Consider the following 22015-nt stretch of genomic DNA (forward strand, 5'->3'; position numbering starts at 1 on the left):
GAAACTCAACTCCTTTGGAGTCAGCACACCCATCATGATGACTTTTTACTATGCCTTCCTAGAAAGCATCATGACCTTCTCCATCACCTGCTGGTTCCACTCCCTCAGCCTTCAGAACAAGAACAGACTGCAGCACACTGCATCAGTGTGCTCTAAAATCATTGGGCTGGCTGTCAGAACTCTGGCACAGGTTTTCAGCCAACAGGCCCTTAGAGAGGCAGCTAAAATCATCAACGACCCCTCTCACATTCTTCACCCCGCATTTCAATGCCTCCCCTCTGGGCGATGCCTCCGCTGCATTTCCTGCAGGACTGAGAGGAGGAGCGCCACCTTTGTCCCCAAAGCCACTCTGCTTTTTAACACCAGCCGATAACACCATTTCCCACACCAGAAACATAAACTACACTCTTTTTATACTACCGACACTTTATTCACTTTTAGTCACTCACAGTTATTTATTCACCTTTCAGTCACTTTAAGTTTAAAACTGTATATACTGTATATTCTGTGCATTTATTATCTCACTCTTATTGCCTGTTCTTACTGTCCTTATCTTCAACGTTATGCTGCTCTGTTGTATGTTAATTGCCCCTTGGGGATAAATAAAGTCTAAAAAAAAATGGTTTACCGTTTGAAAGTTGGGGGTGTTGGATAAAGTCAGATGGCATTAATCACTACAAAGTCGCTACTACACTGCTTCCTCACTGGCTTCATCTTGTGCTTTGGGTTTGCTAAAAACAACCGATAAAATCTGTGAGCAATGTGAAAGAAGTAGCTAGTAGGCAGAAAAGCCCAGATGACTCTCCCAGTGCATTTTGATGTCTTTCAGCTCACTGTTTTGGATCACTCCCTGTTAGCAGTAGCAGGAGGAAGGTGGCTGTTTTCAGCGAAAAGAGAGTCTGAGACAAAATCATTCTATCAATCTGTTCAGCAATCAACAGCAGGCAAGGCAACTACAGTAAGTGACGACCACAAGAAGGATTTAAAAAAACAAAACATAACCAGGAGGAGTCTGGACAATGAAGATCATTTTAATTGAATCTGGTTAAACTGGCTGCTGGTTGGTCAAAGCAAACTGATCAAGGCGTTCTGTGTAAGCTGAAGTTACAGTTACAGTTTTAGAAATGTTTCCCATGCTTCGAACTCTTGTCAGACAACACTGTAATTTTACTGACAAGAGCACAAAAGCCGGGCAGAGACAAACACGTGTGTCTAGACATTATCTCTCCTCTAGCTTAAATCCCTGCCAACCATATGCATCTTTCATTCAAACAACAAAAGGTCTGCAGCAGGCACCTGCTTGAATGTCAGCCCACAAAAACCAGACGTCTCCTGCAGGGAAAACAGGAGAGAAATCCGCTTAATAATCTACATTTCCAGAGTGGGAATTGCTGGAGGGCACAAACAGCCTTGAGCCTACCAGGAGGGAAAATAGAATTACTCTGAACGATACAAAGCTCCAAAAATATGAACGACTCCACTGTCTGCCCAACTTGTGTGTTGGAAAAAGAAACTGCTCGGTTCTTTCCACGTCACCCATTTCCCCTGTAGAAAACAGAGCTCACTGTGGTTTCTGAGGGACGGCATAAACTCCAACAGCAAACTCTTAAACACATGGACTAAGAAAAGGGCCTGTATTTAAATCCCCCCAATTATATTTAATTGAGGAAAAACACAGCCAATTCCAGCCGCACCGGCTGAGCCTGTGAGCTGAGCCTGTGAGCTGAGCTTGCATTGTGACGGGCCCGTTTTCACTGGGGACGGAGCAGTGGCAATGGAAACGTAAAGCTGGAGACTGAGGCAGGGATAGGGAGGAAACCGTGACAGAGGGAAAATGAATGAGAGTATAGATAATGAATGAAAGAGAGAAAAAAATTAGATCGAGTGAGGGAGGGAGGGTTGGATAATTACGGCTAGGAGGGAGGGGAATAACTTCCTCCGTACTGCCCTCCTTGTCTTGTGGTGCAGGGTTATTTTTAGCTACGAAGGAGAGCAACAAGGTACTGTAAAGGCAATCATTTCTGCTGCAGCACAGCCATCGCTCACTGCAACATCTCTGTCACGGCAGACAACACACACACACACACAAATGCATGTGTGTGGTTTTTAAAGGCCAGACTAAAGCTGTCAATAGCCAAAATATAGCCAACATTCCCCCTTAAAGGGCCACAGTCTCAAACATATCGACAACACAACACCTAGCTAACTATCTACATCTGCCCAAATCAGATTTGTCAGCAATTTTCCTCCCTTAATTTGCCACCTAAATAGCAACTCCTTTAATTGTTTTGGGCTAACGTGTATACTGCATTTCGCAAAGGTCAAGTTTCTCACTTGAAAGTGCTTCTCATTTTTCACACCGAAAACAAAAGCCCACTCTCAGATGCCAAACGTGTCAATACCAGCCGAAAGTGTGTCAGGTCAAGCCAATTGTGTTAGGGATTAGCTGAACGCACATACACAGAGTGTTTTCCCCACATCAATGACATTTACCGGGTCAAGGAGAAGAAATCCTATCCTAGCATCTGAATCAATAGCTCCTCTTAAAGGAATTAAAAACATACAGTATTTCATTACCCGATGCATCTAATAGCGTTTTCTGAAATCGATGTTTATATGCTTTTTGCTGTCCTATAGATCATCCCTCCACTTTCCATCTGTCTCCGCAGTACTACGTTGTGAGGTTAAAGTAATCAAATCTGAAATTTGATATCCGTGACCATTGGTGATCCTTTACTCATTAACATATGTTACGTTTAATAAGTGGTGAGAAAACCCCCACACCTATCAGTGCACTCAAAACACGTCTTCTTGGGATCTAACTAGGACTAATTACAGCTTTAAACGCCTTGTCTAGATCTTCACTGCCATACAGGGACTTATGCAATTCAGTGCTAATTAGGCAAGTATGTTAGAAACAAACTTATTGCAAATGTTGAGATGATTTATAGATATGAATAATGCTAAATAGTAACGTGTGTCAGCAGTTAAAGATCTGCTTCTTAATAAAGCATGACTCACAGCCCTGCAGTACCATGCAGAGAGAGACAAAGGGATTATGGCAGATTCCAAGAACAAAACAGTTATTTTACTTTAACAAAGAGGTTGCTGCTCTACCACGTCTTTTTAAATTCGTTTTTTTTAATCAGGAAGTGAAGTCTGGAGTCTGGAAAATTGGAGGTCCCAAAGAAAACCCACGCAAGCACATAGAGAACATGCAAACTTCAAACAGGGCCAAACCAATCGGGCTGTTGCTGTGGAACGATTTTAACCACAGAGCCACTGTGCGCTTTGACCTGTTAGTTTGTTTTACTGTGTGAGTCTACAGTTAGTTTGGATCCAAGTTATGCTGAAACACCAAACACATTGCAACTTAAGGAAACACCAGGAAATAGAAAAATGCAGAAAAATCCAAAAGTACACAAAACGCAACAGAAGTTGGATAAAAGACAACGGAAGAAGTCAAAAAAAGAAAAGCAAACATCTTTTGTTTTTTGTGGGTTTTTCGTTTTTCTGTCATGTTGTATTCAACTTCTGTAATGTTTTGTCTGCGTTTGACCTCTCAGGGCCACCGTACCCAACTCACACAATAATACTAAATAAACTAACCACTGGCAGTGATAAGCCAGTAACTCCTTTGTCCATTAATGCAAAATTACTGTTGTTGTTCACAGAAATCTGGTAGCTTTACACAGAAAAATGTTAAATGTAGCAAACTACAAAAATACATATCATTAGGTGGCTAAAATGCTTAGCATCTCTCCCAGTACTCCTACTGCTCCTCCATACTGGGGCATGCTGACAAGATGTATTATAGGTAATACACTGACTGTGGAGAAATAGTTCATATAAATCAAACAAATAAAAAATTCAAATTGACCTTTTAATACAAAAAATTGGATGAAATACTAAATAAGATTAGAGGATTATTGGTTGTCTACAAAGCTAGGTTAACTGTTTCATACCTGCTTTCTTAAAGCCAAGAGAAACACCTGCCTGATGTGTCATCGTATCCATCACAAGAGACTTGAATAGTATCAATCTCCTCTAACTTCAACCACAACAGGAAATGAGTGCAATCCTAAAATTACAAATTATTAATTTAAGTTGGAAATACGTATCTTACCTGTGATGAGTTCTCGTACTTCCATGTCGTTGGTCTTCCTCAGAAGGCGGATAAGGGCCGGGATGCCATCACAGTTCTTGATGGCCACCTTGTTGTCATTGTCCTTGCCATAGGAGATGTTGCGCAGGGCACCACAAGCCTTACGATGGACTTCAGACTTGGGGTGATCCAGAAGACCCACCAGAACTGGAATTCCCTTCAGCTGACGCACATCTTTCTTAATCTTGTCATTTTCGTAGCACAAGTGCTGCAGGTAGGCAGCGGCGTTGGACTTGACTGGGTCGATCGGGTGGCCTAGCATGGCAATGACCTCAGGGAGATCTGGGTCCCGCCAGCGTGGGTCCTTGCGGATGCTGTCGATGGAAGGTGAGCGACGACCACCCATGCGGTCCAGACTGGCCATGCTACCCCTCTCTGGCTGAGCCAGTGGTGCTGAATACATCCCATGGATGTAAGGGTGGCGCTCATCGATCAGCTCAGCCTCAATGGGGTCATCTGGGTACCCTCTGGATGAGGAGAGAAGAGAGGACAGTTAGGACGAGGAAGATGGACGAGGTAAATGGGGGGTGACTCAGACAGATTTGTCCAAGAGAAGAATTAGGCAGCCGGGGGGAAACACTCTGAGAGAAGCTAACTGAGGTGAAAGCTGCTGACTAATGAGGGGAAAAGAGAAAGCAAAGGACAAGGCAAGTAAGAGGTGAAAAGAAGTGAGAGACAGAGCAGGACAAGGACACGGTACTGGACAGAAAGAGAAGGATCTGTGGTTCAGATCAGATTTTACCAGATTTGCCAGAAGCACTGTGATGGTAGTTCTTTGCAATAAAATACATATAGTATGCAGCATTCTTATTATTCCTCCCTGCCAGGTGGCAGCAACAAAAAAGTCAGACTTCAAGAAACATAAAGTCTTAGAAGGAGTGACTGAGAGACAGGAAAAGACTGGTGAAAGAAAAGACGGGCACTTCACAAAGAAACAGAGACAAGGCAATACCAAAGAAAATCCTTTGAAGGATAGCCTTGTGAAGTTTTTCCTTTTCTTTTTTTTTCTAGAAGCCACCACATACGGCAGAGAAAGGATTTGATGTCTTTTCCCCCAGGGAACAGCGAGAGCTCGGCTGTCCCCTCAGGGAGGACTATGAGCTCCTATGATACCTCCAGGGCTCCCTTTGCTCACAGTGCCAACTCTAGCATACAGTTGCTGAAATGTTAATGACCATCACTCTGGGACGCTTCTACCAGCATTACCCTTATTAGCGCTACTGACATTACAGCTAAGGACCTAAACGGTCTTCAGCTTTGCTAATTTTTCTGCAATGGAACTGAGTGGCAGAGAAAGAAGGGAGCTCATGGGGTCCGCTGAGGGGGGAGGTTCCTTTAATGATCCCCTATTTCCAAAGCCTCTCAGAGCCTGCTCTTTACAACTCTTTACTCCATAGACAGTCTCATCAAATTCCTGCTGGAACATGGATGAAAAAATAGGCGCTCAATTCCAGTGACAGATCATCGTTGCTAGAGTTCAGGTGACTTATTGTTTTTCTTTAATCATAGGAAAGGTTTTCTTTTTTTGTTGGGCTCAACTGCAGCAGCTCAGGTAAGCCAAATTTAACACTGGCAGAAAAGTTCAAAGGAACATTTTTGAAGCTTGTTTCACTGACATGTCTCCTTTGTCTATAAGGAGAATGTTTAGTAGGTAAAAATCTTAATATGGGAAGAGGAATATCATTACATGAGTGCACTTACGCACAGCCATTATCATACCTCGCCTACTCCACAGCTTGAGACTGCGTACCCTCATTACATAATACAGCTGCTCTCCGCTTGTGGTACTTGATATATGGTGGTTAGTGGTGTGACAAAATGGTGGTCAGTGGTAAGCTGACTGAGCTCTAGTTGTAATGTGTTTTTTATTAATTATGCTTCCCACGCATCGTCACTTTCTTGTTTTTATGAACAAATTTGATGAATGTTTAGTGCTTACTTCAAATGAAAATCCTCTACTTCTTCACCTTCTCTATGTTGCGATGCAGTCTAGGTAGTAATGTCAAATGGTTGTAGTGATGTTGGCCCCGGTTTGAACACATTTTCTGTTCCCCTTGAAATTTAAGCCCAAGCCGTTTTCCAAAGAATCAGCCGCCGTAGTGAGTAGTTTACTACCTGGCAGGAGAAATCTCTGACATTTCAAAAAGCGATTTTCAATTGCTATCTGAGATCGCTTGTGAAAGAAAAATACAGACATGACATTTGCTCTTAGTCATTGCTTATAATGAGCTGACTAAATGTATCGGATGCAACAGGAGAAAAGTGACAACACAAAGCTGCGGGTCTTTTGGAAGTTCCCCACAAGCATCTTTCCCGTTCACGTCTCCTCTTATTAAGACGAAAGCTGTGAAGGTGTACGTCAGTTTTTTTGTTTCATTTCCACTCTATGTTACAACCAGATTTTGGATGGTTTGCATAGTGTGGGTTGTTTGAAACAAGCACCTTTTGTAATGATAGCTGTGGAGTGCAACAAATTTAATCAGGTTTTCACAGATCTCAAGTGCATGAAGTGTGCAAAGGTACTGGAGACCTTCCTAGGGCAAAATATGTATAGAACAGGGTGTTTAAAGCATATTAAGGCCGACAAGTTGATATGGTCCTGCATACTCTTTACAGCAGCAGACAATTTTCCATATCTGTGTGCTATCAAAAGCCCTCCACAAAATAACGAGAGCTGGAGGGCAAATAGCACAACGTTAAGTGCTTGCACACCTAAATCAGTCATCTCTCTGTTTCTAAGTTCAGCACGGTGGAACAAAAAGGACATTTTGTTATTACTGCTTTTAAAGTCATCACATAAAATATATTTTGTTAATTTGTGCTAAACTTTGAGCACTCAGTTTATCTCAATGTTTTTTCCGTTCTTTGCCAGATAAGAGACTTGGATGCTTAGGGGCCGTTGTATAATCGATAGAAGCTGGTTAAAAGTTGGCTGCAGGACACGTGCCCTCCCTCATTTGTTGCGTTGTTTTTCCCATAACTGACATTTTGGCTTTTATGGTACAACTTGGTGCGTCTTACTGCCAGAAAAATCGATACGAGATGTACTAAAAGAAAAACTCCTGCTTAACTATTGTAAAAAGATTCTAAATCTCCTATTCAGGTGGATGGAAGGAGGATTAATAGAGATGGAGTAAGACAACAAGGCTGTCAAGAACAGCCCTGCGGCTAAATGCTGCAAGTTAACTAAATTGAAAGAGCTGTGGTGCTGAACGGCTGTAGCTTGAAGGGATATGTCAAGTCACAACAAACCTGAACTGCAAAGGGCATTTGGTGTATTCTCCGTGTTTACGATTCTTTTAAAAGTTTATTTTTCCTCTCTAATCTTTATGGAACATTTTGGGGAGCCACAAATCTCAATAGCAGCCTGTAACCACAGTATGGAAGGAGGGGCCAATCACGAGCGCAGAAGCCTGATTACAGCACATCATTTGGACAACAACTGCTGCTCTGAGGTTTGGCAAAAAAACACTGAGCTTCTTGACACACTACAAGGAAAAGGAGGGAAGTTTTAAGCGCATGTGCACGTGCTGCTGGTTTACTAATTGCTTCCATGTGTACGCCACGATCCAAACACATACAACAACATTCAGAGATCTCTTTCGCTATAGAGTATTTGACTTGACAAGGCAAAGAAAGGCAGAAATTACCCCGCTCTAAAAGAAGGGAAGTTCACAATCTCAGCATCAACAACACTGCACATACCCGCCACACACACACACACACACGCAGACACATTATCTGCCGTGCCGTGTTTCTCATGCACTTTCTTTAACGTGCACTTCAATACACAGATAAGATGTACAGTTGTGCAGATCGTGCCTCATTTAGATCTGGGCCAACGTGGCAGGGCTGGTGGTGAAGCAGACATCTTGAGGCTGAGTGATGGGAATGTCAGGATTTGCATTTAAATTGGCGCCATTGTGCGTGCAGGGTAGGGTGTATTCATAGGATGTGAAAGGGTTCTTTGCAGCCAGATATGATGATGCTCTGAGCATGATTACAGAAGATCACTCTCCTCATGTTAATGGAGCTGGTAAATGTCCAGCCTATTTGTGTCGTGTGCGACTGCGCGGGTGCGCTTGTTTTGTTTTATGACACAAAGAACAAAGAAGAAAAGATAAGCAGATACAGTAGATATGAGATGTGTGTGTGGCTGCAGAGTTTGGTATTCATCGATTTGTTTGAACTCTGTCACATCCTCACTATGCTCCCATTGCTTCATCGTTTGTCAATTACTTGCATCACATTTCAGTCACGGCCATGCATGAGCCTCGTCTTCTGCAGGCCCATAAAAAGAGGCGACTATGAAGGATTACAGGCTTAGAAGATGTTTGGATTTCATATGTACAAATACCATCCTGGCATTTATGAGGTTTTCAGTGACTGTCCCTGTTGACAATTTGCTCATTTTGAATTAATATTGTTTTATCGTGCATAGAAGTCATTGTGGAAATGGGAAGTGAAAGGAACAGAGCCGGAGTCTTTCCATCCAGTCACTTTTTAATTACTCTGGTTTTCTGATAGCATTTTCTTTTACATAACTACTTGAGTTGTTTATTTTTTTTTTAATAAAGTGACATTGTTTCATTGACAGAGTGGAAGTATAACTACCCTGCTTCCACAGATGGGAATAATACAGAATGCAGCAACTTCAAAAAAGTAGTAAAAAAGTGGACAAAAACAAATCAAAACTGGAAACTGACCAACTGTATTAAAAAAAAAAAAAATGCTCATTTTGAATTTGAGGCCAGCAACACACGTCAAAGACACTGGAACAAGATAAAGTAAGTAATGCTAAACAGGAATCTCAGATATCTTGTAACTAGTTGTTTAGCAACAGGTCATCAGAATGATTTGCTATACAAACAGCAATTACAAAGCAGGAGCAGATATCACTTCTTGTGCTCAGGAAAACAATGATCAGCAAAGATAGTCCAGGGCAACCTCACAAATACAAAATCCAGAAGCATCACCATCTGCTATGGGCCAAAGATCTTTTGCATGGAGCAGCAGTGCACGAGTGTCCTGTACAAATGCACTCATGCACTTAACAATATGAACCGATTTCATGGCAGGTCTGGCTTGTTTTAGCACTCTGGATGCTAAAATAGCATCCTGCAGTCCAAACCTGTCACCCTGTAAAAACACTAGAGACGCTGATGAGCAGGTGAAATCCTGCATCAGGCAAGAATAAGAAACAATTTGCTTTCAAAACTGCAACAACTGTTCTCCTTATTTTAAGTGTTATTGAGGTGATGCAACACAGCTGTAACTTTTTCAAAAGGAGCACAGAAAAACTGAAAAACTACTCTTGCTCTGATTGGATTTGAATGCCTCTTGACAAGATGGGACAAGGGAGAAAATGCCTGAGTTGGCTAGTGTCACTACAGACAAAAGAGGATAGAAATGACCCCCTCCATCCACCGTCCCACCCCACACTATGCAATTAAGCGGTCACTAAATGTGTCTGCATGTATTTACATGTCTGTGTGGGGGGAGTGACCCCCAACGCTGACTGTCCAAGGAGAGATGAGCCATTAAAGACTGGTTTAAAAAAGCTTCAGTAGTCTGGCAGGGTTCAAGAGCAGCTATTAATCAACCTGGCCCTGAGGACACCCACACCTGAAAGGTGCTCGTGGACACACGCAGTGTGTCACACACACATTAAGGATGTGCTAGGCATTCACATTCAGACAGTGTGGGGGATGGGGAGAGGAAGGAAGAGCAACATGTATCTGCAAAGCCTGAGCAGGAGTAAGAAAGAGATGCTATATATATATATATATATATATATATATATATATATATTGATTACAAGAAGGCCTATGACTCAATGCCCCACAGCTGGATACTGGAATCCCTAGAATTGTACAAGATCAATGGGACCCTAAGAGCCTTCATCAGGAACTCAATGGGGATGTGGCGTACAACACTAGAGGCCAACTCCAAGCCCATAGCACAAGTCACCATCAAGTGCGGGATCTACCAAGGAGATGCTCTGTCCCCACTGCTGTTCTGCATAGGCCTGAACCCCCTCAGTGAGATCATTAACAAGACTGGCTACGGATACCGACTACAGAACGGAGCAGTTGTCAGCCACCTCCTGTACATGGATGACATCAAGCTGTATGCCAAGAGTGAACGAGACATCGATTCACTGATCCACACTACCAGGCTATACAGCAATGACATTGGAATGTCGTTCGGACTGGAGAAGTGTAGTCGGATGGTAACAAAGAGAGGGAAGGTAGTCAGAACTGAGGGGATTGAACTACCAGAAGGCAACATTGCAGACATAGAGGACAGTTACAAGTACTTGGGGATCCCACAGGCGAATGGGAACCATGAAGAGGCCGCTAGAAAAGCTGCAACCACCAAGTACCTGCAGAGGGTCAGGCAAGTCCTGAGGAGTCAGCTGAATGGTAAGAACAAGATCCGGGCCATCAACACGTACGCCCTGCCCGTGATCAGGTACCCTGCTGGGGTAATAGGCTGGCCAAAGGAGGAGATAGAAGCCACTGACATAAAGACAAGAAAGCTCCTTACCATGCATGGAGGGTTTCACCCCAAATCCAGCACCCTGAGGCTGTACGCTAAGCGGAAGGAAGGGGGCCGGGGACTGGTGAGTGTCAGCACCACAGTCCAGGATGAGACAACGAACATCCAAGAATACATTAGGAAGATGGGCCCAACTGACCGAGTGCTCAGTGAATACCTCAGGCAGCAGAAACCCAAGAAAGAGGAGGGAGACGAGGAACCATCATGGAAGGACAGGCCCCTGCACGGTATGTACCACCGGCAGATAGAGGAGGTGGCTGATATCCAGAAATCCTACCAGTGGCTGGACAAAGCTGGACTGAAAGACAGCACAGAGGCACTAATCATGGCAGCACAAGAACAAGCTCTGAGCACAAGATCCATAGAGGCTGGGGTCTATCACACCAGGCAAGACCCCAGGTGCAGGCTGTGTAAAGATGCCCCAGAGACAATCCAGCACATAACAGCAGGGTGCAAGATGCTAGCAGGCAAGGCATACATGGAACGCCATAACCAAGTGGCCGGCATAGTGTACAGGAACATCTGTGCCGAGTATAACCTGGAAGTCCCGAGGTCAAAATGGGAGATGCCCCCAAGGGTGGTGGAGAATGACCGAGCTAAGATCCTGTGGGACTTCCAGATACAGACGGACAAAATGGTGGTGGCTAACCAACCGGACATAGTGGTGGTAGACAAACAGAAGAAGACGGCCGTAGTGATCGATGTAGCGGTTCCGAATGACAGCAATATCAGGAAGAAGGAACACGAGAAGCTGGAGAAATACCAAGGGCTCAGAGAAGAGCTCGAGAGGATGTGGAGGGTGAAGGTAATGGTGGTCCCCGTGGTAATCGGAGCACTAGGTGCGGTGACTCCCAAGCTAGGCGAGTGGCTCCAGCAGATCCCGGGAATAACATCGGAGATCTCTGTCCAGAAGAGCGCAGTCCTGGGAACAGCTAAGATACTGCAGGACCCTCAAGCTCCCAGGCCTCTGGTAGAGGACCCGAGCTTGAAGGATAAACCGCCCGCAGGGGCGTGCTGGGTGTTTTTATATCTAGATATCTATATCTAGATATCTATAGATAGATAGATAGATAGATAGATAGATAGATAGATAGATAGATAGATAGATAGATAGATAGATAGATAGATAGATAGATAGATAGATAGATAGATAGATAGATAGATAGATAGATAGATAGATAGATAGAGAGAGAGAGAGAGAGATGCAGAAAGATGCAGAAAGATATGGCAAAGTATAAAGTGCCCAGACAATTAGATGCACCAACAAAATATCAGATAAAGCTCCATCAGGCTTGTCTAATTCTACACATCACACACTATACGGAAGCTACAATTAGTACCTGCTGCTTGGAGTTTTCTTTCATGAACATAAACCGTAAAAAAATGATCCCTCCTTTCAATGGTTGGCTCACAGATACAAAGCAGAGATTCAAAGTTAAGTTCTTTTACAGGACATAAGGTATCTCATGTCTGATGTTCACTAAGATTACTGAAAAAATGTTTGACTGTGTTAACAGATGACAAAGGGAGAAGCTGAAGGTTGAAGAAGAGAAACAGCAAATGCAGATGTTGCCATGTAAAGAAATTCGCGATGTGATCCATCTGTTAACATCCTGTCATGTTATGGTTCACCTTTCTGGCTCAATGACCGTATGCAAGTCTCTGCATTTTTGTATGTATGTGTACTTGATAGCTATGGTAATACAAGACTTTCAAATGAGGCACATCCAGAGAAGCCCAAAAAGACATCATCATTTCTGTCCATGAGCAAACACTCATCCACGGAGGTGACAAAATGAGTGCTTGACTCCAATGCATAAAGAGGTTTTATTACAAAACATCTTCATTTCTGAGCATAATTGAGGGCTTGCAACGTAATGATAAGCTGTTATTAAAGTCCTTAAATTCCCAGATTTATTACAGCACGCTGGGTTAGCCAGTGCTTTCTTGGAAGAATATTAATTGTGCTTCGAGTGCTCAGGAGAGACTGGGCACTCGGGAGTGAGCTCACTGTCACTGTTACTGTTACTGGAAGGGAAAAGGCTGTTTGGATGCTGTTGTTTTGACACGAGTGCAGGAAAAACTAAGCAAAGAAGAAAGAAAGATCGTCTTTCTTTGGACAGCAGTCATCCAAGAGCTGCTACAAATCTGTGTTTGTGTGTGTGTGCGCAAGTTTGTGTGGGCAATCACATGAGCAGCTGTCAGTGTGCATGTCTGAGGGGTGTATGTGGCTGTTAGGGCTGTGTTGTGACACATGTAAGGCAGGCTACAAATTGCCTGTCAAAGAAAGCGCCTCTCACAAAGCGGATGGGGGAGTGACTCATTTTGTGAAGATGTGGATTATTATTAAGTGTGTGTGTGTGTGTGTGTGTGTGTGTGTGTGTGTGTGCGTGCATGAGTGAGACACAGACAGGTACTATGTGTGTAATTGTCAGACTCAGAGCTAAGTCAAAAGTGTGTAAAGACAGATATTCTGATTAGCCATCTGTTCTTCGGAGCCTCATCCGCATCAGTGTACTCTGAAATGCACAAGTGGGTCTGTACATAAGTTTAATTAAGATGCTGGATGAAAGCAGACTTCTGCATCACTGTAAAACATGTGCTATCCTGCTTTTTTCATGCCTTTGGATGACGGATTGCTACTGAGAAATGAGACCTTCCACGACCCTTTTGGTTTCCTTCAGCAGCCTATGGAGGATTTCTATGTAAATGAGGATTTCTATGTCATGTCCTGAACTCTATGAACAAGTGCCTTTCTCAGTGAGTAACACTAGCTAGAAAATTCAAGTTAACAAACTGTTCAACGAATGACTGGCTCCCAAGAACTTCACATAGAGAATAAGAAGGAGAAACTTTCTGCTTCAGCTCTGCTAATTCCTCCGAACTCCTGGGCCTGGTCTGGCAATTTTCAGATTAGTCTATTAATAATAGAGTAGCTCAGTTACCACTATATGGCTAACTTTATCCTGCTTGCTAATCTCATTGCTTATTAAATGATATGTGTAGAGTGACAAGTGATACTGATTTTGGCCAATAATAAGTAACTGTTGCTTTGTACTGAAACAGACTAATTTTCCGGTAGCCATACCTTTGTTATGCAGCATGTATCATTGGTCAACTTTAGTTTCAACATGCTGATATTGAGGCAGAAACACTGATCTTTCAGCTAGTGTACAAGATTCATAATGTCTCTATGGCAACTGACATACAGATGTTTACTTCAAATACAAAGTAACATTTATTTTTCCGTGTATTAGCTAAATTTACACAGGTAACTCAAATGTAACATTTGCACATTGTTATGCTTATTACACTTACAATTTAACGGTCACCAGAGGGGTTACATTTTAAGAATTGACATTATTTCCTATCTCGTGCACCTTTATCATTCTACACCATTAACTGAGGGTCAAAGATGGTCATAACAAATGCCAGAAAGAGGAAATTCCTATATTTCCACTTAAAAACCCCTATTGTTGATATTAATGTAAGGGTTAACGTGCCTGACCTGTAACAAAATGTTCAAAACTGTTCTCTTTCTTCTTTTTGTGTCGTTTTAAACACTGCTCACAATCATATGTAGCAGTAATTAAGCTATTTAGGTTTATGATTTATATTTAGATCAACACCTTTCAATAAAAGAAAATATATTTGTCACCATCCGTGTAGAGTTGACGATGACATGAGCCGCATGGGGCCGTTGCCACTCCGTCTTTATTCTGAGTTACACCTTCCTATTGCATTTCTAATGGTGCCAATAATTTAATATGTTATCTTTCAAATTCTCAACTTCGGCTAACCTTCTGGACGTGGATGTCATTAATAACAATGATGTCCTGGAAGTTATGGAGAGCCTCTTTAAATACAACTAAAACCAAACACATCCAGACTCTTTCCTCTCTTGCTCTTTGCTGCACTTAAACCTCCACAGCCTGTCTTTAGACTTGGCTTCAGGCCCAAACATTTTAGCCCTTAGATTGGTGGAGGAAAGGTGTAGGAACTTGAAAATATCCATCTGCTACAGATCGCTGATTGAAAAGAAGTCTTTAAGACACACCAAGTCGACTTCAAACCCTCTCTTCGATTTACTTGAGAGTGGACATTTTTCTCAGGTTCTCCTTTGGGCGGCAACAAACTGATTGGAAACTATTAGGAGACAAGGGTCCATTTTGGGATCTTATTGTTAGAGGCTGACAAGCTTTTTTCTGCCCAGCGGAGCCAAGTTTTATGCCTCTCTCTACAAAGGATCCTGAAAAAAAGGAAAGGCTTTGAAAGATAGCTGACAAAAGCCCGCTGTCCTCTCCGACTCTCCCTCATCATGTCTCTCATTCCCACCTCTTTACCCCTGACATAAAAACATGTTCACTATCTACTTGGAGGAAAACAGCAATCAAAACCAACTTATTCTTTGCTTCCTTTCTCAAACAAGGTGCTCACAGACAAGAGACATCTGTTTACTATGATGTAGTCTTTTTTTATGGTGTAAATGAGACAAATACTCTTCTCTCTCATTGCAGAGTTCACTTGTGTTAACACAAAGTATCTTAAGCATAAAATACTCCAAAACAGAATTCTAGTGCAAAAAAGTAAAATATATACACTGTATGAACTTGCACACCTTTACCAAATTATTCCCCATAAGCAGTAGTAGCAGTATAAATGGCTGTATATTACAATCTCACTATGTCAAATATTAGCCAAGGACTCCTTTGTAAAAGCAACCCTCACCTGACTCGGGGGCCATCACGCAGCGGTTCCCGGTGGGTGCGCCCACGGTTGGCCCCTGGCAGGGTGCGTCGGTTGGCAGTGGAGTAATCAGGCTCCAGCTCATATGGCTCTTCTTCTTCGGGGCCCAAGCTGCGGCGATCATCCTCCAGACCATACGGCTCAGGCTGGAAGCGTTCTGGTTGTGAGCGGTTCAGATCCACAGTGCTGCTGCCCATAGGCACCTGGGGCTGCGCCACATGGCCATAATCATCCTTTCTGATAGGCAGGGTGTAGCTATTCTCCGGCCGGTAGCTATTAGGCATGTATGGGTACCGCGGCGGCCGGTAGTTGACACCACGAGAAAGACTGCCGTAGTTATCCGTCAAATCGGTGTAGCCATCGTGAAGACCATAATGGCGAATGTACTGGCTCTCCGGTGTCTCTCCATATGAATCGTTGTAGGAGTTGTTGTAGGAGCGCGTCAGGGTTGAGGTTGCTTGAGGCGTTATGAAGCGGTCACTTCCATTCTTCAGGTATCGCCGGTCAATGGAATCGGTGTAGCTGCCCAGCGGGGACGTGCCTTCAGGCAGCGGCAAGCCATCGGGGCCGAGGGGCACCTGACGCACTGTCCGAGTGGTCACCGTCTTCACCATCTTAGTCACCTGCATGGGGAAACAGATACACACTGTCAGACAGCGTAGAACAATGTTACACCAAACCTATGCTACAGTGGTCAGCTTTAAGCTGACAACACACATAATAAATGTGAGCACTTGGAAATGTTAAGGTTTAACTCAATCTTTAAACCCTTATGCCAACGAGGCATAGTACTAACTGACCAATATTCAATTTTCAGCCTGTGTAACACGTTGGTTGTTAGAAAAAAAAGCAGGCAGTACATCCGATCTGCTTTAAGACAAACGCTCCAAATTTAAACCCCAGATGCTGTGTGTACACAGGAAGTGCAAATTCAGGCTGAATAGTGCTGCAACTGAGCCTGATGGAAGTTGTATAGCTCCACTGGACCTTGAGTCCCGAATGGCTCCAGATGAGCAATGTAGCATCACAGTCCATAGCTGAGGGACTGTTAAAGCCAGACCTGCGTGCACGCATTTCTCAAATTCGCATCATCCTTGAGCTAAATAACTCTGCTTCCTCTGCTGTCTCTGTGGTTTTCTGGCTGGAGAATGACAGACAGCGACTCCCTCCTTGGGCTCTCTGCCCATATAGAAAGCAATTTGCTGCCCACTGAATTCTGCTGTGGCTGATAATTGGCTATTTTGTCCGTGGCTATAAATTCATCTTTAAAATTAATGAAGCTGATGAAAATTAACCGTCATCTGCAAGGGGCGCAGGTCTGATGTAGTTCACGTCGTGCCTGACAAGGTGTTGCAGAGAGTTTTGTTCCCTTAAAAACTTAAAATCTAAGGAAAAAGACAAAAAAAGACCCTGCTCATTCCTGATTCCGATGGGCTTCATTTTCAGTACCGGCCCTGTTAATCTGAAAACGCCGTCTTTATTTTCCCATCAATGCCATGATTCTGATTTTAATCAGGAGCAGAGGCACGTAATAATATCATGGAACCACAATGAAGCATTAAACCGCACCACAAAGGACGGCGCCAGGAGCAAACGCATAAACCACATATCAGTTGTTAAACACGGCATCCTCATTAACTTGCTTGAAACAAATAGAAATTTTCACTGGCCTTGTTTCTTGGTTACACTCTCACTGTGAGCTACATAAGACAGCCTATTTCAGGAACGTCAAGGTTCATTTCCATGTTTTAAGCACAGTAATTACTGAATAGTTTGCATTTGTTTCTAACTGCACAAAGCTGAGGTGGAGTGGCATAGTTAAAAAAAAAAACCCAAAGAGCTCATTTGCTTGAGTTACATCAGCTAAAGGATGTGCATGACCTTAGAATCACAATAATGAGCTTGCTTTCATCTTGTTCACTGTGGCAGGTCATAGCAGGACCTCAAGTCTAGACTGCTCTGGTGCTACTTGCTGGGCTTCGGTGACCCAACAAGAGCTAGAGGCTGAATGTCATACCGTGCATGAGGTGGCTACATGTGCACAATAAATAAATAAACATTTCTAGTATTTTTTAATCACATTTGGCTAATATTTGGTGCTATTTTATTCTGACAGAAACTGAGACGAGGGTACGTTGAATGCTACAGCTTCCCAGCCTCGACACGCCCGGCTGCCTTGTACTAACACAGCTTTTTGGGCGATTTGCAAGGGCTGCAAAGGGAGCTATCGGATAGGTTTCAAACGCTCTTTGATGTGCGCTCAAGTTCACAAGGCGTTAAACCGTCACGCACGGGTAGACGAGGGACCAGGGTTTCAGAAGAGCCTCTGAAATATGCTCAAGTGGTGTAAACAGGCTCAAAAGAGAATTGCTAAATTGGTTGCAAATATATATGAATATGTAGCAATACTCAAGATTTCTGTGTTTGTACATGCTTGGAAAGTGACAGCAGTACTGAAAAATGTTTAACAAAAAAACAAAGCAAACAAAAAAACCCACAGGCAGTTAAGACACAGTCCTAGACGGTTTATCAAACTGTTAAAACAGAGGGGAAAGTAGCAGGCGGCAAACTGTCCACTTTACAGCACTGCAAGACATTTCACAACCTCTGTGGCATTCACTTTATCGGGCACTTAAATTGACAAGGTGGCCATGGGCTAGTGAGGCAAAACTGAGGGAGTGATCAGATTTTTGAGCAGCTTGTGATTGCAAAACCTTCGATTAGTTTTCATCTTCTCTTAAAGAGAATGAGGAAAATTAAAACTGTTATTATATCTTGGGAAAATTCAGGCAGGCGGGGGGAGGCAAGAAACAACACAAATCACACAGGCTCGGCGTCCTTTACTGGGTCTGTCTCAGATAGGGTGGGGGTCGAGTTGGTGACCGGGGTGGGGGTGCGTGTGGCAGGCCTGGACTCCACTAACAAGTTGTCAGATACCAACAATGGATGGTAGGTGCGACGGGTGATGGTTTTCACCACTTTGGTGACCTGAAGTTGAAGGGATTCGTGGGAAAATTTGTTTCATTACACACTGATCCATACAGTTCTGATTCACATAGTCTGAGTGTAACAAGCAACGGTGTGCAAAAGAGAAACAGCTTAGGAATAACAAAATGATCTAATAAACAGATACACTGCTATTTTAATGAGCTGGAATCACCACTAAACCACAGATGTGTAAGAGAAGTCTCCTCCAGTGCCAGTGGGACCTTAGAGGAGGGGTCAAATATTTGTGAAGGAGTAAAGCTCTTCCCATAATTCAGATATTTAGCTACTATGTGTTTTCCGTCATGAGACTGTGATATTCTTTCTTTTAACTGTTTGAAACCCAAAATGGCCACAGCTGGCCGGTCAGAGTGTTTCTATTTTTTGGATCAAAAATTTTTTTGTACACACTATATGTTAATAACATCAACACCTAGCAATAAATCCGTCAGATGACTGTTCATGTTATAATGTCGGGTGTGGAGCATCCACAGCTATTCAGTCTGGAGGAGGCTGTAAAGCTTTGTGAAAGGAGGCTGAAACAGGTCGATGAGCCAATGAAGCTCACTTCTGATGGATGACAGCGACACCAACATTTTTAAGGATTTCAACTTTTCTGTTGGCCTGAGTGACTGAAGCTTTCTTTGAGGTGGAGCTATCATTGCTGGAGTCAAACATTAGCATAATGTTAGCTTATAACCAGCTGTTCTTGTTGTTGTTTAGCTGGCTCTTGGTAACTGTCGAAGATGGGAGGGTAGCAATTCTGATCTGCTGACAGTAACTGGGACAAAATTGAGAATGAAAAGGCGTGTTTATGCCTATTTTAGTGTGTTAGAGCTCTGATTTCAGTTTAGTGCATGAGGCTTGAGATGAGCTGGAAAAGGACGAGGTAGAAATGTGGAAGGGGAAAGGAGTGGTGGAGGTGCCAGATCAGGAATCAGATCAGGAATCTGGAAGATTCTAATAGGATACTATATAGGTAAAGACCCTACAATAATACACAGAAAACAGATATATGTATATATATATAAAAAAAACCTCATCTTAAGTGCGTCATGGTTCCATATACAGTGGGGCAAAAAAGTATTTAGTCAGCCACCGATTGTGCAAGTTCCCCCACTTAAAATGATGACAGAGGTCAGTAATTTGCACCAGAGGTACACTTCAACTGTGAGAGACAGAATGTGAAAAAAAAAATCCATGAATTCACATGGTAGGATTTGTAAAGAATTTATTCGTAAATTAGGGTGGAAAATAAGTATTTGGTCACCTCAAACAAGGAAAATCTCTGGCTCTCACAGACCTGTAACGTCTTCTGTAAGAAGCTTTTCTGTCCCCCACTCGTTACCTGTATGAATGGCACCTGTTTGAACTCATCATCTGTATAAAAGACACCTGTCCACAGCCTCAAACAGTCAGACTCCAAACTCCGCCATGGCCAAGACCAAAGAGCTTTCGAAGGACACCAGGAAAAGTATTGTAGACCTGCACCAGACTGGGAAGAGTGAATCTACAATAGGCAAGCAGCTTGGTGTGAAAAAATCAACTGTGGGAGCAATCATCAGAAAATGGAAGACATACAAGACCACTGATAATCTCCCTCGATCTGGGGCTCCACGCAAGATCTCATCCCGTGGGGTCAAAATGATCATGAGAACGGTGAGCAAAGATCCCAGAACCACACGGGGGGACCTGGTGAATGACCTGCAGAGAGCTGGGACCAAAGTAACAAAGGTCACCATCAGTAACACACTACAACGGCAGGGAATCAAATCCCGCAGTGCCAGACGTGTTCCGCTGCTGAAGCCAGTGCATGTCCAGGCCCGTCTGAAGTTTGCCAGAGAGCACATGGATGATACAGCAGAGGATTGGGAGAATGTCATGTGGTCAGATGAAACCAAAGTAGAACTTTTTGGTATAAACTCAACTCGTCGTGTTTGGAGGACGAAGAATACTGAGTTGCATCCCAAGAACACCATACCTACTGTGAAGCATGGGGGTGGAAACATCATGCTATGGGGCTGTTTTTCTGCCAAGGGGACAGGACGACTGATCCGTGTTAAGGACAGAATGAATGGGGCCATGTATCGTGAGATTTTGAGCCAAAACCTCCTTCCATCAGTGAGAACTTTGAAGATGAAACGAGGCTGGGTCTTCCAACATGACAATGATCCAAAACACACCGCCCGGGCAACAAAGGAGTGGCTCCGTAAGAAGCATTTGAAAGTCCTGGAGTGGCCTAGCCAGTCTCCAGACCTCAACCCCATAGAAAATCTGTGGCGGGAGTTGAAAGTCCGTGTTGCTCGGCGACAGCCCCAAAACATCACTGCTCTCGAGAAGATCTGCATGGAGGAATGGGCCAAAATACCAGCTACTGTGTGTGCAAACCTGGTAAAGACCTATAGTAAACGTTTGACCTCTGTTATTGCCAACAAAGGTTATGTTACAAAGTATTGAGTTGTATTTTTGTTATTGACCAAATACTTATTTTCCACCCTGATTTACGAATAAACTCTTTACAAATCCTACCATGTGGATTCATGGATTTTTTTTTTCACATTCTGTCTCTCACAGTTGAAGTGTACCTCTGGTGCAAATTACTGACCTCTGTCATCATTTTAGGTGGGGGAACTTGCACAATCGGTGGCTGACTAAATACTTTTTTGCCCCACTGTATGGCACTTATAGCAGAATTCAAACATAATGTGTTAAGCATAGGTTACCTTTTCGTGACACTGAAACTTCAGGTTAAACGTACCTCTCTAACTTATTAAAAGCAGTTTTTAAAAAAGAAGTCCAGATGTAGAAGCCTATGGGGGGGAAACCTCTCACTTGATTTATTTGAGGTTATGGTCTTAATGGCTAGTTTCAAGTCTTCATAAACGCAACATCATGTTCATTCTGTAAGCTATGGTTCCAGTTAGAGCCAAGGAGGAGGATAAAACAGGCTTTTAGAGCATACGAGCGTGTGGTGTCCCTCAGTTTCTCAGCCAGATCAGTTTCTCGCTTGTTGTCTCTAGTTTCAAAATACCGAGGTGGCAATCGTTAAATGGCTCAGCACCAGGGAACTTCCCTAAACGATTGATGACATCACAGTGGCTACATGCTGCTTTTCCATGCATTTTATGGTCGCATAAAATGTTTGGGGGAAAGTGGGCTTTAACACTAGGCCTGTTGAAATCGTGACTCAGACGTTATTATTCAGTTTTGTCTCGATTGTTAATTATTCCTCTGAATCCAGCATTTGTCAGGAAGCTTCAACTTCTGTAGCCCCACGCAGAGTTAGCCTGCTATCTCTCATTAGCCTCCTGCAGTGAGAATAGACAAAGACTTGAGAAACCCATTCAGCAATTTTGAATACATTGTATCCGAAGCACCAGTCAAATCATTTTTCCTGTGGGTGTCAGACACGGAGCTATTGACAACTGTGTCGATTTCAAGAACGTCCCAAGGTGGCAATTTTCCTTTGATTAGCTGCTTCGTTAGCAATCATTCCACTGAAGCCAGTTTTAAAAAGGGGTTCACAATATATCTGACACCACTGTTGCAGTGTATCAT

At 43.2% G+C, this 22015-nt stretch overlaps 1 protein-coding gene across 8 annotated transcripts in view; it reads right to left on the reverse strand.

Moving 5' to 3' along the window:
* The window catches only part of arvcfb (ARVCF delta catenin family member b), a 255424-nt gene that overhangs the window by 66869 nt on the left and 166540 nt on the right, over positions 1-22015 (reverse strand). For all 8 annotated transcript variants that reach the window (XM_082555957.1, XM_082555958.1, XM_082555956.1 and 5 more), the window contains 2 exons: positions 15455-16095; positions 4127-4632 (listed from right to left, as the gene is read on the reverse strand). In XM_082555957.1, the coding sequence (XP_082412083.1) occupies positions 4127-4632; positions 15455-16095 (1147 nt within the window). The remainder of the gene's footprint in view (positions 1-4126; positions 4633-15454; positions 16096-22015) is intronic.

This window comes from Aulonocara stuartgranti, assembly GCF_965226115.1.
Source record: "Aulonocara stuartgranti genome assembly, chromosome: 12".
NCBI classification, from domain to species: Eukaryota; Metazoa; Chordata; class Actinopteri; order Cichliformes; family Cichlidae; genus Aulonocara; species Aulonocara stuartgranti.